Consider the following 19,470-nt stretch of genomic DNA (forward strand, 5'->3'; position numbering starts at 1 on the left):
AGGGACATGACAGGGGACATTACATGGGACAGAGAACATTACATGGGACAAGGAGCATGACAGGGGACACTACATGGGACATTACATGAGATAGGGGACATTACATGGGACATTACATGGGACAGGGGACATTACATGGGACAAGGTGCATGATGGGGAACATTACGTGGGATAAAGGACATGACAGGGGACATTACATGGGACAGGGAACATTGCATGGGACAGGGGACATGACAGGGAACATTGCATGGGACAGGGGACATTACATGGGACAAGAGACGTAACAGGGAACATTACATGGGACAGGGAACATTACATGGGACAGGGGACATGATAGTGGACATTACATGGGACAGGGGACATTACATAGGACAAGGGAGATTACATGGGACATTACATGGGATAAGGGACATGACAGGGGACATTACATGTGACAAGGGACATTACATGGGACAGGGGACATTACATGGCACATTATATGGGGCAGAGCACATTACATGGAACAGGGCACATGACAGGGGACATTACATGGGACAGAGAACATTACATGGGACAAGGGACATGACAGGGGACATTACCTGGGACAGGGGACATTACATCGCACATTACATGGGGCAGAGCGCATTAGATGGGGCAGGGCATATGACAGGGGACAAGGGACATGACAGGGGACATTACATGGGATAGAGAACATTACATGGGACAAGGGACATTACAGGGGTCATTACTTGGGACAGGGGACATTACATGGGACAGGGGATATTACATGGGACATTACATGGGGCAGAGCACATTACATGGGGCAGAGCACATTACATGGGGCAGGGCACATGACAGGGGACATTACATGGGACAGGGCACATGACAGGGGACATTACATGGGACAGGGCACATTACATGACAGGGGACATTACATGTAACATGACAGGGGACATTACATGTAACATGACAGGGCACATGACAGGGGACATTACATGGGACAGGGGACATGACAGGGGACATTACATGGGACAGGGCACATTACATGACATGGGGCAGGGCACATTACAGGACAAGGAACATTACATCGGACAGGGGACATGACAGGGCACATGACAGGGGACATTACATGGGACAGGGCACATGACAGGGGACAATACATAGTGCAGAGCACATTACATGGAACAGGACACATGAGATAGGGGACATTACATGGGACAGGGGACATGATAGTGGACATTACATGGGACAGAGGACATTACATGGGACAAGGGACATGACGGGGACATTACATGGGACAGGGGACATTACGTGGGACAAGGGATGTGACAGGGGACATTACATGGGACAAGGGACGTTACATGGGACATTACATGGGACAGGGGACATTACATGGGACAGGGGACATTACATGGGAAAATGGACATGAAAGGGGATATTACTTGGGACAGGGGACATTACTTGGGACAGGGGACATTACATGGCACATTACATGGGCCAGAGCACATTAGATGGGGCAGGGCACATGACAGGGGACATTACATGGGACAGGGCACATTACATGACATGGGACAGGGCACATTACAGGACAAGGTACATTACATGGGACAGGGGACATGACAGGGCACATGACAGGGGACATTACATGGGACAGGGCACATGACAGGGGACATTACATGGGACAGGGCACATGACAGGGGACATTACATGGGACAGGGCACATTACATGGAACATGGGACATGACAGTGCACATGACAGGGGACATGACAGTGCAGGGGACATTACATGGGGCAGGGCACATTACATAACAGGGGACATGATAGTGGACATTACATGGGACAGGGGACATTACATGGGACATTTCATGGGACAAGGGACATGACAGGGGACATTACATGGGACAGAGAACATTACATGGGACAGAGAACATTACATGGGACAAGGGACATGACAGGGGACATTACATGGGACAGGGGACATTACATGGGACAAGAAACATGACAGGAGACATTACATGGGACAGGGAACATTACATGGGACAAGGGACATGACAGGGGACATTACATGGGACAGAGAACATTACATGGGACAAGGGACATGACAGGGGACATTACATGGGACAGGGGACATTACATGGGACAAGAAACATGACAGGAGACATTACATGGGACAGGGAACATTACATGGGACAAGGGACATGACAGGGGACATTACATGGGACAAGGGACATGACAGGGGACATTACATGGGACAGGGGACATGATAGTGGACATTACATGGGATAGAGGACATTACATGGGACAGGGGACAGGATAGTGGACATTACATGGGACATTACTTGGGACAGGGGACATTACATGGGCCAGAGAACATTACATGGGACAAGGGGCATGACAGGGAACATTACATGGGACATTACATGAGACAGGGGACATTACATGGGACATTACATGGGACAGGGGCCATTACATGGGACAAGGGACATGATAGGGGACATTACATGGGACAGGGAACATGACAAGGGACATGACAGGGGACATTGCATGGGACAGGGGACATGACAGGGGACATTACATGAGACAGGGGACATTACATGGGACAGGGGACATGATAGTGGACATTACATGGGACAGGGGACATTACATAGGACAAGGGACATGACAGGGGACAAGGGACATTACATGGGACAGAGAACATTACATGGGACAAGGGACATGACAGGGGACATTACATGGGACAGGGGACATTACATGGGACAAGGGATGTGACAGGGAACATTACATGGGACAAGGGACATGACAGGTGACATTACATGGGACAGGGAACATTACATGGGACAAGGGACATGACAGGGGACATTACATGGGACAGGGGACATTACATGGGACAAGGGACGTGACAGGGGACATTACATGGGACAGAGAACATTACATGGGACAAGGGACATGACAGGGGACATTACATGGGACAGGGGACATTACATGGGACAAGGGACGTGACAGGGAACATTACATGGGACAAGGGACATGACAGGTGACATTACATGGGACAGGGAACATTACATGGGACAAGGGACATGACAGGGGACATTACATGGGACAGGGGACATTACATGGGACAAGGGACATGACAGGGAACATTACATGGGACAAGGGACATGACAGGTGACATTACATGGGACAGGGAACATTACATGGGACAAGGGACATGACAGGGGACATTACATGGGACAGGGGACATTACATGGGACAAGGGACGTGACAGGAGACATTACATGGGACAGGGAACATTACATGGGACAATGGACATGACAGGGGACATTACATGGGACAAGGGACATGACAGGGGACATTACATGGGACAGGGGACATGATAATGGACATTACATGGGACAGAGGACATTACATGGGACAGGGGACATGATAGTGGACATTACAAGGGACATTACATGGGACAGGGGACATTACATGGGCCAGAGAACATTACATGGGACAAGGGGCATGACAGGGAACATTACATGGGACATTACATGAGACAGGGGACATTACATGGGACATTACATGGGACAGGGGCCATTGCATGGGACAAGGGACATGATAGGAGACATTACATGGGACAGGGAACATTACATAGGACAAGGGACATGATAGGGGACATTACATGGGACAGGGAACATGATAAGGGACATGACAGGGGACATTGCATGGGACAGGGGACATGACAGGGGACATTACATGAGACAGGGGACATTACATGGGACAGGGGACATGATAGCGGACATTACATGGGACAGGGGACATTACATAGGACAAGGGACATGACAGGGGACATTACATGGGACAGAGAACATTACATGGGACAAGGGACATGACAGGGGACATTACATGGGACAGGGGACATTACATGGGACAAGGGACATGACAGGGAACATTACATGGGACAAGGGACATGACAGGTGACATTACATGGGACAGGGAACATTACATGGGACAAGGGACATGACAGGGGACATTACATGGGACAGGGGACATTACATGGGACAAGGGACGTGACAGGGAACATTACATGGGACAAGAGACATGACAGGTGACATTACATGGGACAGGGAACATTACATGGGACAAGGGACATGACAGGTGATATTACACGGGACAGGGAAATTACATGGGACAGGGGACATGATAGTGGACATTACATGGGACAGGGGACATTACATAGGACAAGGGAGATTACATGGGAAAATACATGGGACAAGGGACATGACAGGGGACATTACATGGGACATTACATGGGACAAGGGACATGACAGGGAACATTACATGGAACATTACATGGGACAAGGGACATTACATGGGACAAGGGACAAGACAGGGGACATAACTTGGGATAGGGGACATTACATGGCACATTACATGGGGCAGAGCACATTAGATGGGGCAGGGCACATGACTGGGGACATTACATGGGGCAGAGCACATTACATGGAACAGGGCACATGACAGGGGACATTACATGGGACAGGGCACATTACATGACAGGGGACATTACATGTAACATGGGACATGACAGGGCACATGACAGGGGGCATTACATGGGACAGAAGACATGACAGGGGGCATTACATGGGACAGGGCACATTACATGACATGGGACAGGGCACATTACAGGACAAGGGACATTACATGGGACAGGGGACATGACATGGCACATAACAGGGGACATTACATGGGACAGGGGACATGACATGGCACATAACAGGGGACATTACATGGGACAGGGCACATTACATGAGACAGGGCACATGAGACAGGGGACATTACATGGGACAGGGGACATGATAGTAGACATTACATGGGACAGGGGACATTACATGGGACATTACATGGGACAGGGGACATTACATGGGACAAGGGATGTGACAGGGAACATTACATGGGACATGGGACAAGGGACATGACAGGGGACATTACACGAGACAGGGGACATTACATGGTACAGGGGACATGATAGTGGACATTACATGGGACAGGGGACATTACATGTGACAGGGGACATTTCATGGGACAAGGCACATTACATGGGACAAGGGACATGACAGGGGACATTACATGGGACAAGGGACATTACATGGGACATTACATGGGACAAGTGACATTACATGGGACAGGGGACATTACATGGGACAGAGAACATTACATGGAACAAGGGACATGACAGGGGACATTACTTGGGACAGGGGACATTACATGGGACAGGGGACATTACATGGCACATTACATGGGGCAGAGCACATTAGATGGGGCAGGGCACATGACAGGGGACATTACATTGGACAGGACACAATACATGACATGGGACAGGGCACATTACAGGACAAGGGACATTACATGGGACAGGGGACATGACAGGGGACATTACATGAGACAGGGCACATGACAGGGGGCAATACATAGTGCAGAGCATATTACATGGAAAAGGGCACATGAGACAGGGGACATTACATGGGACAGGGGACATGATAGTAGACATTACATGGGACAGGAGACATTACATTGGACATTACATGGGACAGGGGACATTACATGGGACAAGGGACGTGGCAGGGAACATTACATGGGACAAGGGACATAACAGGGGACATTACATAGGACAGGGAACATTACATGGGACAAGGGACATGACAGGGGACATTACACGAGACAGGGGACATTACATTGGACAGGGGACATGATAGTGGACATTACATGGGACATGGGACAATACATAGGACAAGGGACATTACAAGGGACAGGGGACATGACAGGGGACATTACATGGGACAGGGCACATTACATGACATGGGACAGGGCACATTACAGGACAAGGGACATTACATGGGACAGGGGACATGACAGGGGAAATTACATGAGACAGGGCACATGACAGGGGACAATACATAGTGCAGAGCACATTACATGGAACAGAGCACATGAGACAGGGGACATTACATGGGACAGGGGACATTACATGGGACAAGGGACATGACAGGGAACATTACATGGGACAAGGGACATAACAGAGGACATTACATGGGACAGGGAACATTACATGGGACAAGGGACATTACACGAGACAGGGAACATTACGGTGGACATTACATGGGACAGGGGACATTACATAGGACAAGGGACATTACATGGGACAAGGGACATTACATGGGGCATTACATGGGACAAGGGACATGACAGGGGACATTAAATGGGACAGGGGACATTACATAGGACAAGGAACATTACATGGGACAAGGGACATTACATGGGACATTACATGGAACAAGGGACATGACAGGGGACATTACATGGGACAGAAGACATGACAGGGGACATTACATGGGACAGAAGACATGACAGGGGACATTACATGGGACTGGGCACATTACATGACATGGGACAGGGCACATTACAGGACAAGGGACATTACATGGGACAGGAGACATGACAGGGCACATGACAGGGGACATTACATGGGACAGGGCACATTACATGACAGGGCACATTACATGGAACATGGGACATGATAGGGCACATGACAGGGGACATGACAGCACAGGGGACATTACATGGGGCAGGGCACATTACATGACAGGGGACATTACATGGGATAGGGGACATGACAGGGGACATTACATGGGGCAGAGCACATTACATGGGACAGGGCACATTACATGACATGGGACAGGGGACATGACAGGGCACATTTTATGGGACAGAGCACATTACATGGGGCAGGGCACATGACAGGGGACATTACATGGGGCAGAGCACATTACATGGGGCAGGGGACATTACATAGCAGGGAACATTACATGGGACAGGGCACATTGCAGGGCACATGACAGGGGACATTACATGGGACAGGGCACATTACATGACAGGGGACATTACATGGGACAGGGCACATGACAGGGGATATTACATGGGACAGGACATGACAGGGGACATGACAGGGGACATTACAAAGGGCAGAGCACATTACATGAGACAGGGCACATGATAGGGGACATTACCCCTATGGGGAAAGTGCTACACCATTTACATGGATAAGCCCAACAAAAGTCCAATGGGCAGCTGAGTGCTTACAGCAGGATGACAACGTTGTTGCTGACTTTGAAGCAATAGCTTAGTGTTTGTGAATTGTATGTATCAGTAATAATACAAATCAAGTGATTTTATGTATGTATGTATCCCTAAATGATACCTGTAAAGTAATATACATTCCCTGGCCACTTTATTAGGTACATCTGTTCAATTGCTTGGTATTGGTAACAGAAATTGCTAATCAGCTAATCACATGGCAGCAACTCAATGCATTTAGGCATCTAGACATGGTGAAGATGACTTGCTGAAGTTCAAATCGAGCATCAGAATGGGAAAGAAAGGGGATTTAAAGGGGCTGTAAATCCTTGTGTTTTTTCACCTTAATGCATCCTATGCATTAAGGTGAAAAAACTTCTGATAGTGACCAACCCCGCAGCCCCCCTCGTTTTACTCACCTGACCCTCTTTGATTCCTCGGCAGAGATGTGCTGTACCTCTCTGCCTGGGTTTCTTGGCTCTTGATTGTATAAATTGATAGCAGTGCAGCCATTACCACGCCAGGGGGCAGTACCAAGTCCTACATTCGGCGGCTATGGATGCCGAATGCTGGACTCGGGAGCGTGCCCGCAAGGTAACCACCCCCCTCGGGGGAGCACTTCTCCTAGGGGGTTATACCATGCGGGGAGGAGCTGATAGCACTGCCAGGGGACCCCAGAAGAGGAGGATCAGGGCCACTCTGTGCAAAACAAATTGCACAGTGGAGGTAATATGTTATGTTTGTTATTTTTAAAATATTTTTTTTAAAAGAGGGCGTGGCCTGCTGCGGACAGAGATGGAAGCCTGAACCCAGAGCTCCGCTCCTCCGTTGGATTCACCACAACTGAACAGCACTCCTGAGGGCCGTGGTGCTGTCCGCTAGCAGGCGGAAGGAGAGGCGAACACACGGGCATGACGAGAGGCCGGTTCAAGCCACCCGCTCTGCGCCACCTCACGGACTACTATAACTCCGTGGCCATACAGACAGATAAAGATGGTGTCGGCTCCAGAGGCAGGAACGCACACGCTGCCGCCCAGACAAGCCAAGATGCGACCAAAGCACACCGGAACGGACACAAGGCGGCTGCCTCTCCCAGGGATGAGATGGACACTACCTCCAGCACACATACTGCAGATAGAGGTAAGAGACTGGCATCATCCCCTGCTCCCTCACCAAGCAAGGAACCCCTAGCCAAAAAACAATTGTGGGCTAATGCTGCAGAAGCAGACTGTAATGCAGGCATCAACACAACCTTAGCAGCCATGCCAGTATCAGATAATATGGTTACAGAGGCCACAATGAAAACAATGCACTTAACCCTGCAGAAAGATTTACACAGAGTTGCAGCTGTCTATTTCTCAAATGCATGACAGGGTGGACTGCTTAGAGGAGAGAGCTGACACACTAGAGGAGACTATGCAGGAATACTCCAGGGCCCATAATGAACTCCTGAATGCTCTTGACCACCATGGAGCAGAAATCCAATGCATTAAAATTAAATTAGCGGATTTAGAAGACCGCTCGAGACGAAATAACATTAAGTTTAGAGGCATACCTGAAACGATTAAACCGAATGAGCTCTTTTCTAAACTACTCCCACGCTTGACACCGCAGGATCTGATTATTGACAGAGCCCACAGAATTGCTAAGCCCGCGTACCACCCAGCAAAATAAAGAGCAAATCTTGCTCGCTGCTAAAAATACTAAACCGCTACCACCAACCATACTCCAATGTCTTAATGTTTACGTATCTCTCCCCTGCGACCATGGAGATGCACAGAGCCTTTGCTACAATTACAGCGGTACTACAAGACCATAAGATTGTTTACAAATGGAGATTCCAGGCAAAACTGCTGGTTACTTACAAACAGCAAATGATCCCCATCCTGAGCCCAAAGGAGGGATACAAAAAGTTAACCAACTGGGGGCTACTTTCCCTTCAGGCGAACAACCCAAGAAACGGGGGTCCCCACCAAGGTCATACTGAAAATCGTTCACCCATACCTGATAAAGACTGAGGCTTAACAGTGACGCTACCATGTGTTCCAGCATATAAAGAATGCAACAAAAGCGATGTTTTTATTTCGCTCCACACCCTTGGATTACAGTGTGCTAAGTACACTCCTCATGTTGACTTTTCTTATTCCAGTTTAATGTTAATATTATTCAGAAATACCGTACCTCACATACTCAGATAAACAGCAAAAAAAAAAAAACTCCCTTTTTTTTTCTTCTCGTACAATGTACTGATCAATGTTTTAGAAAGTTCTCAACAGATTTACCATCTGTACCACAACCACCTAATAATTAATTTGGGTGTACCCTCGTTCCTCACGCTCGCAACGACAGGGTGAAATAACTCAATATGGCCTTGTCTATCACAGCAATTAATGCTAAAGGCCTGAACTCTCCATTCAAGCGGAGGCTGTTATGGAAAGAGGCCTTGAGCCGACATACGGACATACTTTGTGTTCAAGAAACACATTTCTCTAAAACCAAAGCCCCCTCCTGCTCAAATAAGCGTTACCCCCACTGTTTTTTCGCTAATGCACCAAAAAAAAAAGTGGGGTTATGATTGCGATAAATTCTTCTGTATCCTTTAATGTGAAGTAGATGAGGTGGGCAGGTATTTGATTCTTTCAGAGACAATAGAAAACCACCGCCTCACTATAGTCAATTTATACGCACCCAATACAGGCCAAAGACAGTTCTATACAAGGCTTCTTTCCAGGATAGCTCCATACAAATCAAACCCTGTAATCATTTGTGGAGATTTTAACGACATAATTGATACAACCCTAGATACATCCAACCCCACAAAACGCAGGCCCTCTGCCTTAGCCTCATTGATTAAAAATTAAGACCTATATGATCCCTGGAGGTGCCTGCATATTGAGGAACAAGACTACACCTACTACTCACACTCCCAACGTTCGTACTCTCGGATTGACCTGTTCCTCACGGATAAATATTTATTACAATCAATCACTGTTGCTCAGATTGGTACAATCACCTGGTCTGATCACGCGCCAGTCACAATCAAAATCCTCCACGGTAAACAATCTCCTAGACATACTGTCTGGCGATTAAACACATCACTGCTCACCAATCCACTATTTGAGGGACAGGTGCGGTCCGAGATCGAGAACTATTTCAGTTGTAACTCCCATTCTATTGCAGACCAATCAACAATATGGAACGCACACAAGGTTTTTCTGTGTGGTCTGTTCATAAAACTAAGTGCCCAAGTCAAAAAATCACATACCCACACCACAGAGTCATTACTAAAGAAAATTAGAGGTCTGGAACAGAGCCCAAAATCCCACAATTACCGCTGAGTTACAAAATTTAAGACGTCAACTTAGTGAGCACTTACACAAAAAATTTGACTACTACATTAAGTGACTTAAATTATGATTCTACTCTTCTGCTAACAAGTCAGGGGCTCTCTTAGCGAGAATTTTGAAACATCAATCCGCCTAGAAAAAGATACAATACCTTACAAATTCCCAAGGCAAACGACTTCAAAACCCCTTAGAGATAGCAAATGAATTTAGCGCTTTCTGTGCCAAACTATATAATCTAAAAGATTCTGACCCTCTTAGCCCACCCAGTAGAGAGAAAATCATAGCTTTCCTTGACACAATACAATTACCAAAACTAAATTCAGACCAACTAGAATCCCTGTCGAGCCCCTTTACCGTAGAGGAAATAACCAGAATAATGAAGCAACTCCCTCTGCACAAGGCCCCTGGACCTTATGGGTTTCCAAATGAATACTATAAACATTTCTCAGATCTCCTTTCCCCCCATTTATGCAACATGTTTAACCAATTTGTCAAATCAGGAAACATCCCCAAGGAATCATTGGAAGCCCTAGTGGTTACCCTTCCCAAACCCGGCAAATCCCCCGATAATCCCGCCAACTATCGACCAATCTCACTTCTAAACTCTGACACCAAAATCTACGCAAAAATTCAGGCACAACGTTTATCTTTGATGATCCCCAGTATAATCCATCAGGACCAGGTGGGTTTTGTGCCAGGGAGGCAAGCCTCGGACGGTACCTGACGGCTTATCAACATAATGCAGTGGCTGAAGCACTCTCGAAACACCGTCTCTGCTTCTTTCCTTTAGATGAAGAGAAGGCGTTTGACAGAGTCCAATGGACTTACATGAAGGACGTACTATGAAGATTTGGCTTCGTGGATCCATTTTTAACACAAGGCAAGGGTGCCCACTCTTCGCCTTGATCTTTGCCATAATTATGGAACCACTGACGCAATCCATCCGCTTGGCAACATCAGTATCGGGAGTTAAAATAGGGGACACAGAACATAAGATTGGATTATACGCCGACGATGTCATTATCACCCTGACCCATCCAAAACCCTCCCTACAGGCCATCTAAAACATCCTAGACAAATTTAGTTCAATTTCCTTATACAAAATGAATCATAGCAAATCCACCATGCTGAATATTGGCATTAACCCCCCCAAACCAAACAGGAAATATCACAGACAACCCCCTTCACATAGTCCACTAATTCTTCCCTCCCTTATCTCGGAATTTGCTTAACCAACCCAAGTCGAAACCTAATTAAGGTAAATTATGATGACCTCATCGAGAAGCTCTTGCAACTATCTAAGGAATCGACTGGTCTTGCTGCCTCATGAGCTGGCAGGATTGCACAATCAAAAATGTTTCTTCTCCCAATTATACTGTATGTATTCTGTACTATCCCCTTTCTCACAGCTCAATTAAAGAAACTAAAGGGTATTATAGATGCATTCATCTGGCAACATAAAAAACAGATTGAAAAGATCCATTCTCCTGACCCCTGTTCACCAAGGGGGAATGGGAGCTCCCGATGTTCGGGCATATTACAGAGGAACTCTTTTGGACCAGCTAAGAGAATGGTGGATACCTAACTCTCAAAAATCCTGGAAACAGATCGAATGCACGGCCCTCAACTCAGATACAAACAATGTCCTGGCGGCCTTAATACTCAACTTTAAACCAGCTCATCAGTTTTTAGGAGCAGCAAATGCAGCAATAAGAGTGTGGACTTTCATAACCCGAGGCAGCGAAGGAACCCCGCTCTCAGTCCTCTCCAAAATACCCTTGAAGGCCCTGGAACTTATATCGCTAGACCTCAACACCAACCAATGGTCTTCCAAGGGAATAACTAATGTGGGGTTATTATACTCCTCTTCAGGTCTACACCCGTTCTCACAGTTACAGGAGACCTATGGAATAACCAAACAATGTTTCTTCCTATACCTTAGGATCCGATCAGTCCTTTCTAAAATACAAGGGTCCCAAGAAGACTCCCTACTAAGTAACATTCTGAAATTTTACGACACCCATAAACCAACTTTTAAAGGTAATGCATTTGCATACAAGATGCTCACCACACTAGTAGTTTCAATAGGCAGACTCAGAGAGTTCAATAGGAAGACAACCGTGCAAGGAAAGGCCCAGAAAGGTGCCACTTGTGCAAGTGCAGGTTTGCTCTCTCCTATGGCAACAGTACTTAACAGTTCCTAATACGTAATAGTTCCCTCCACTTCGTTAAAACTTCTGATTGTAGTTCTTCAGCCCCTTGAGCTTTTGGTCTCTCCCTGAACCCTCTGATTCGGTAACGCTAAATCCCTTAGCTCCTCAGGGCTTTTGTGGATCCCTCAAATGTCACCCACGATTCCCTAGCTTGGCACTCCAGATACCTTTCAAGCTGCACCCCTGCTGACCGGCTAAGTTCCTGGCTTGACACACAAGGCTGCTCTGCAAGCATCACTTCCACTGGTTGGTTCCCTGACTTGATCACCGCCTGAAGTTTCCTGATTCTCCACCTTGCCCGTTCGGTGAGAATGTTGCTCCAGTACTTGCTTCAGTTACTCACTGTGGTCCCTGGTAAAGGTGGTTGGACCCTTAGTGACAACAGTGTCCCTTCTACCTCTGACCACAACAGATTCTCCGGCCGGAAGAACCATCCCTTTTGGCTGGATTTCCAGCTGCAATCCCAACCCTGCGCTGCCCTCTTACTTCCTAATAGGCCCTCACACAGGCTGGCAGCCTCACACCTCTGGGATAGGCCCAATCTCCAGCCTAGCACACACATCCACCCAGATGGCAGTCCAGGTGGCACAGAACATACTCCACCCGAATATATAGGCTCTCCCAGCAGGCCAAGGGATTCAAGAAAATCCCTGCCCATTGGCTAAGATACCCAATATACGCATAACCTGACCTTGAGTTGTCCTTCTCTATCTAATACCTTCAAGTGTCTGGCCACCTTGGGGTAGAAGACAAAAGTACAAAAAGGCCAAACTTGGGAAGAAATCAATGGATCCCTAGAAATTAACTACAGTAGCTACTACCGACAAGGAATTTGGAGAACAAAAGGAGACAAGGAGAAGCTCCCTGACTAAACCCCATAGCGCTACATATGTTCAGACAGGATCAGCGCAGCCAAAGTACGTTCAGACAGGATCAGTGCAGCCAAAGTACCTTCAGGTTCACCACTGGTAATCCCTATTTTTCAGATTCCATACTATTGGAACCTGGTTGTAATTGATTTCTCGTATCTTGATAACTTATGTAGATCACTGTGACTGCCAAGAGTCAAATTCATTTTTTCCAAATAGACCCAGGATCTGGACGTTGGTGATCCCAAATTCTATGGCTGGAAGGTTTTAGTGTGCCTTAAAGGACGATGGTGTTCTACCCCTGTGGTTTATGCCTTTTATACGGACCAGCTTATATACCCACTATTGAAACATTTGGTGTCACCCTAATATATGCAGAATACAAAGGGCAGGCACCCCATTGTACCCTCATTTGTGGTGGGGCCTGCATCCGTTATCATGTGATCCTATATTTTTTTTCTTTTCGGCTTCGCTATACCTACCCACCTCCAGTCAGATACTGGAACCTGCTATGTAATACAGCAAAATATACCTTAGATGCATGTCCTGATATATTTGGCTGGCTCCTTTTGATGTCATTAGGGGGTTCCTCCACTCCTGGGGAGTTTTTGTTCTCCTCACTTCTCCTTCCCCTGTTTGATGCCCAATGTGTGTCTCCTCTTTCCTGATCCTCACTGTCCTCTCCTCTGCATCCCAAGTCATTCAGCACCCACCCAATCAGTTCTGAAGAAGCAAGTATATCTTGCGATTTGAGTATGGAGCAACACACTAGCAGCAATTTCATGAACCTCGTTGAAAGTTGACCTACCTGGTGGACTCCAATATACTCCACAATACACCGTGACTTTTCTTGTCTCCATATTTAGTATTGGGTATCTGTTGACTCTTTGTAGACGGAGGGTGGCTTTTAATTTTTCCCCTTTTTATATGTTGGTTGTATTTTAATGTATATCCAATAAAATCTGTTACTTTTTATTAATGCTGCCTCATGCTGTGCCATGTTTTGAGAAGCTTATTTAGCTTCTCCCCTTTTTTCATTACTATTTGGATGTTGGCAAGGGGAGGTCCTTCCTTCCCATAGTCTAAGGCCGCGTACACACGGGCGGACTGTCCGCCCAACTAGGTTCGTCAAACAGTTTGACAAACAGTCCGTTCAAAATTTGCATGAGCGGACTTGACCACACACGACGAACGAACAGTCCGCTGAAAACTTGCGCGATGACGTGAACGGCACGTACGACGGGACGAGAAATTCGGCGTCCGATACACTGCAATGCAACCTTCGCCGTGTAAATTATTTCTGAGCATGCGCGAGACTTAGTTTGCCGAACAAGCCTACACACGAGTGGACTGTCCGCTCAAACCAAGTTTCAGCGGACAGTCTTATGGAAATTCCGAAAAACTTTGTTCGTCAGACTGTCCGCTGAAACTGTCCGCTGAAGCCCACACACGAGCGGACTGTCCGCTGAAACACTGTTCAGCGGACAAAGTTGGACGAACAGTCCGCCCGTGTGTACGCGGCCTTATATAGAAAACACAAAAAAATATTAGCTTGTTCCTGTCCTATGTGAAACTTGTGTAATAGGCCATTTCAAATATTTGCACAATTTTGTTCCCATAATTGGAACCCGGTTGTAATTGATTTCTCGTATCTTGATAACTTGTGCCGATCACTGGCTGCCAAGGGTCAAATTTATTTTTTACAAATAGTGTAAATATTATCTGTAAAATATAAACATTTTATTTATCAAAGTTTAAATCAATCAAAAACCATTCTATATAATGTTTGCTTTTTGGGGGGGAAGGATGTGTTCCAAAGAAGCCAGGCATCACCCTAAACGTTGAAACTACAATTTTTACTATGTATCTATTCCAGTTATTAAACGTTATACATGTTTATCTTTAGCTAAAATGTGTTAAACTAATATATCCCAAATTACATGACTGTTATTATAGTATTCACCTCCTGTTAATATACTGAGAAGCCCTATTTCACACTTTTATACATTCTACTTAACTATAAATCTATTGTATGACTCTTTTTATTGCATTATATTCAATAAAATATTTGAAAAGGAAGAAGCCAGCCATCTGGTGCTCCCGCTCAGCTCATCTCCCATGTGCTTCCCTGCTTCATGTTCTTTTTTGTCAATACAACAGTACCAATGGTAGCAAGGACAATGTGCTTTCAGTCTATCCAGGGAATACAGAATGCCATGCATAAGCACAGTGGGCATTGATGTCTTCTATGACAAGCCCATAGACCAGTCAGTGACAATCCCATAGTTAAGTGATATGCTCCTAGTCCATAGTGATTGATAGATGCTTCCATCCACCTACAGTATGTAGACACCAGAGCACTCAAAACATGACTTTGGTGGAAGCTGCCATTCAACACAAGGAGTCCCCCCGTCCCCCGTCCCCCCCCACTCCCCCAGAGCCCTGAAATACTGCACTGAGCGGTCAGGTGATCACTTTACAAATATCATCAAAAAAGTATTTATTACTTTTTTTAATTTTACTTTACTGTTGTGGATGCAATACAAAAACTTAAAGGCATTTTAAATGTTATCCTATGTGTTCATATACACTTGAATTATTTTTTAAATCTTTGCAGGAAAGAACCAGGCTTCACTTCAGGAAGGAAAGAATTGTACAAAATCTCATACAGCAGAAAACAACAAGCCTCAATCACCTGACCAACAAAAAACATGCAAACCAGAAAATGAAACCTTAAAAGAAAGTTATGAAAAGCAACCAGAGTGTCTTGTGAAAAAAGACAACATTGACACGGACTTAGCACCCGATAGTTCTTCCGCCAAACTGGAGCCAGATGATAAGGCGCAATCCACTAATCTCGATAATATGGAGGAAAAAAACCTTAAACAAAACCCTCCTAATTCCACATATTCAGAAGAGAATGTAGCAGACCTATCTAAGAATATGAAAAAAGACTATAAAGAAGATCCTTGTCTAGGAAGTCAAACACCCAACCAAGAAGAAATCATCAAACCCATCTCACCAATAGGCATTCCCTCCCCTAAATTGGAGGGAGGAGATACAGAGGAACCCACTTTTCTTGATAACACGGATGTAAAGGACCTGACACAAAATTCCCACAATTCTTCATATGCAGAAGAAGATCTATGAGAATTGTCTATGAAAAAGGATAAGTAACATAAAGAAGATTAAAGTGTAGGAAGTATAAAATCCGACCAAGAATAGCTCATTGACACCCTCTTACCAGTAGACATTTCCTCCCATCAATTGGAGGGGGTGAAGATGAGGAATCCACCATTTTTAATAATATGGATGTAAAGGACCTGACACAAAAACCCTCCCATTCCTCATATGAATAAGAAGATTCTGGAGAATTGTTGATGAAGATGGAAAAACAACACACAGCTGATTAAAGTCCAGCAGAACAATCATCTACACAAGAACTAGACACTAACACTGCCTTTCAGAGGGTTGGCTCTTTGTCTACGTCATTGACAGATCAATAAAAGAAATCCCCAAAAAATTGGTTTTGCCTGTAGTTACACTTTGATGGGCCAGAAACAGAAGGATGACTATTATAGAGGTTTACATATTATTACTATGGATGGGTGTAAGTTCAGGCCGAACTTTGGTTATTTGGATGTTCGGCGAACACCGAACAATATGCAGTGTTTGGGGGCAAATTCGAAAGCCACCGGAACACTGTTAAACTCTATGGGACATTAACATGAAAAGTCAAAAGTACTAATTTTAAAGGCTTCTATGCAAGTTCGAGTGATTGAAGGAAGTGTCTGATCTGTGCAAGTCTGAATTGTTCCGAAGCGGGCATTTCCAGTTTATTAAGGCAGTGACCTACTGAAATGGGACCGTTAGGTGAGAGGAAATGGCCAATTCTGAAAAGGCCTTTGTTCAGCCACCAGTGAAACGCCTGAATGTTCATTATTGGGGGAAAGTCGGGGTTATGAAATAGGTGTGTGAGAGGTTTCAGTGGGGATATCAAGCGTTCATTTTTGTGTAGTTGATCACACAGTGCCAGGAAGTGGGATAGTGTGGGGGCTAAGATAGCGGGTCTGTGTTTTGCTGGTCTCCATAACAGATAATCTAATGTAAAGCGAAACACTGCCTGTCTCTCGAGGGAGACCCAGTCGGGCCTTGAGGACTTGGTATATATTGCTGAGAATTGTGCCAGCTGTGCTGCTTGGTAGTATAAACTAAGGTTAGGAAGTCCTAACCCACCTTGGGCTGTCCGGCGGAACAGAATATCTCGTGATAGCCTATGGCCCCGCTTTCCCCAGACAAATCCAACCACCTTTGATTGGAAGTTAGATAGGATAGATTTTTTTATAGGTATGGGGAGGGATCTGGAAAGATACAATACGCGTGGTAGTAAGTTCATTTTGACTGCATTGAGCCTGCCTAACCAAGATAAGCCTTCCTTAGACCATTTAGCGAGATCCGCCTCTAAAGATTGGAAAGCGGGGGGGGGGGGGGGTAATTGGCATTGTATAAATTGCTGATGCACTTGGTCAGAAAGACGCCCAGATAGGGAATCTTGTCCGTGGCCCAGGAAAAGGGAAAGTGAGGAGTAAGTTGAGCAATGGTTGAGGGGGGAACCGTGATGTTGAGGGCAACTGATTTTGCTGTGTTTACCTGGAGACCTGAAATAGTACCGAAGTCCTGTAGTAGTTGAAGTAAATTGGGGGCGTAGACGAGTGGTGAGGTTAGAAATATTAGCATGTCGTAGGCAAAAAGGGCACATTTATGCTCTTCTGAGCCGCAGCGAACACCTTTGATGTTTATATCCGCTCTAATGGCTATGGCTAATGTCTCTATTGCTATGGCAAAGATTAAGGGCGACAGGCGGCATCCCTGTCTTGTGCCTCTACGGATGGCCAATGGCTTTGAAAGATGACCTAATAGACGTACTTGAGCAGACGGGGTTGAGTAGAGGGCGTGCAGAATCTTTAGGAAACTTGCCCCAAACCCCCATTTAGTGAGAACTTCGAAAAGGTACGGCCACGATACCGAATCGAATTCCTTCTGCAGATCCAATGATAGCAGAAGGCCTTCTTGTGCCGAGCCCCCATCCCATCGAGAATTCAACAGGGAGATTAGGTCAATTGCCCTTCTCACCTGGTCCGGTCCCTGTCTCCCCAGGGATGAAGCCCACCTGGTCCTTATGAATGTAACTGGGTATAAAGCTGGACATACTGTTTGCCAGTATCTTTGTCATAATTTTAAGATCGTTGTTGATTAATGATATAGGCCTGTAGTTTCCCACTTCACAAGTGTCTTTACCAGGTTTTGGTATTACTGAAATTAATGCTGTGTTGGAGTCATTCGGAAGGGGGGCTCCATCCCAGAGAGAGTTGAAGAATTTGGCCATATAGGGAGCCAACTTCATTCCAAATGTCTTGTAATATCGAACTGGAAAACCGTCAGGGCCAGGGGCCGAGTCTGATTTCAGGGATTTTATTACGTCCAGTATCTCGGTAGAAGCGAAGGGTTCGTCCATTAGTTCCCTATGCATTTGATGTAGGGAAGGCAGGTCAAGGTTCCAGAGGAACTGGTTCCTAGCTTTAGAATGTATGTGGGGTGTCTCGGTGTAGAGGTTCTCATAATAGTCATGAAATGATTTTAAAATCTCCACAGGGTTTTGTGTTAGGGTGCCCGATGACTGTCTGATTTTGGGGAAGACCAAGGTACGAGTCCGGGGGCTCAATTTGCTTGCAAGCTTGGAGCCTATTTTATCCTTTTGATAATAAAAGCGAGCTCCTGTTCAGCGCAGATGCTTTTCTGCAGAGGTGGTGAGCAGAAGGTTTAGTGTAATTCGTGCCCTGTCGAGTTCAGCCAGGCTATCCGGGGCGGGGTTTCGTTTGTGGCATTTACTAAGCATACGGAACTCCTCTGTGAGCCGTATAAGATCTGCTGAGTGTTCTTTTTTAAGCC

At 46.0% G+C, this 19,470-nt stretch overlaps 1 protein-coding gene across 1 annotated transcript in view; it reads left to right on the top strand.

Annotated features, from left to right (window-relative positions):
- The window catches only part of LOC143923719 (uncharacterized), a 174,914-nt gene extending 156,914 nt beyond the window's left edge, over window positions 1-18,000 (top strand). The window contains exon 8 of the mRNA XM_077447530.1: window positions 16,139-18,000. Within this exon, the coding sequence (XP_077303656.1) occupies window positions 16,139-16,671 (533 nt within the window). The 3' untranslated portion in view covers window positions 16,672-18,000. The remainder of the gene's footprint in view (window positions 1-16,138) is intronic.
- The last annotated feature ends 1,470 nt before the right edge of the window (window positions 18,001-19,470 follow it).

This window comes from Lithobates pipiens, unplaced genomic scaffold, assembly GCF_037356315.1.
Source record: "Lithobates pipiens isolate NorthernLeopardFrog02 unplaced genomic scaffold, aLitPip1_a1.2 Scaffold_22, whole genome shotgun sequence".
NCBI classification, from domain to species: domain Eukaryota; kingdom Metazoa; phylum Chordata; class Amphibia; order Anura; family Ranidae; genus Lithobates; species Lithobates pipiens.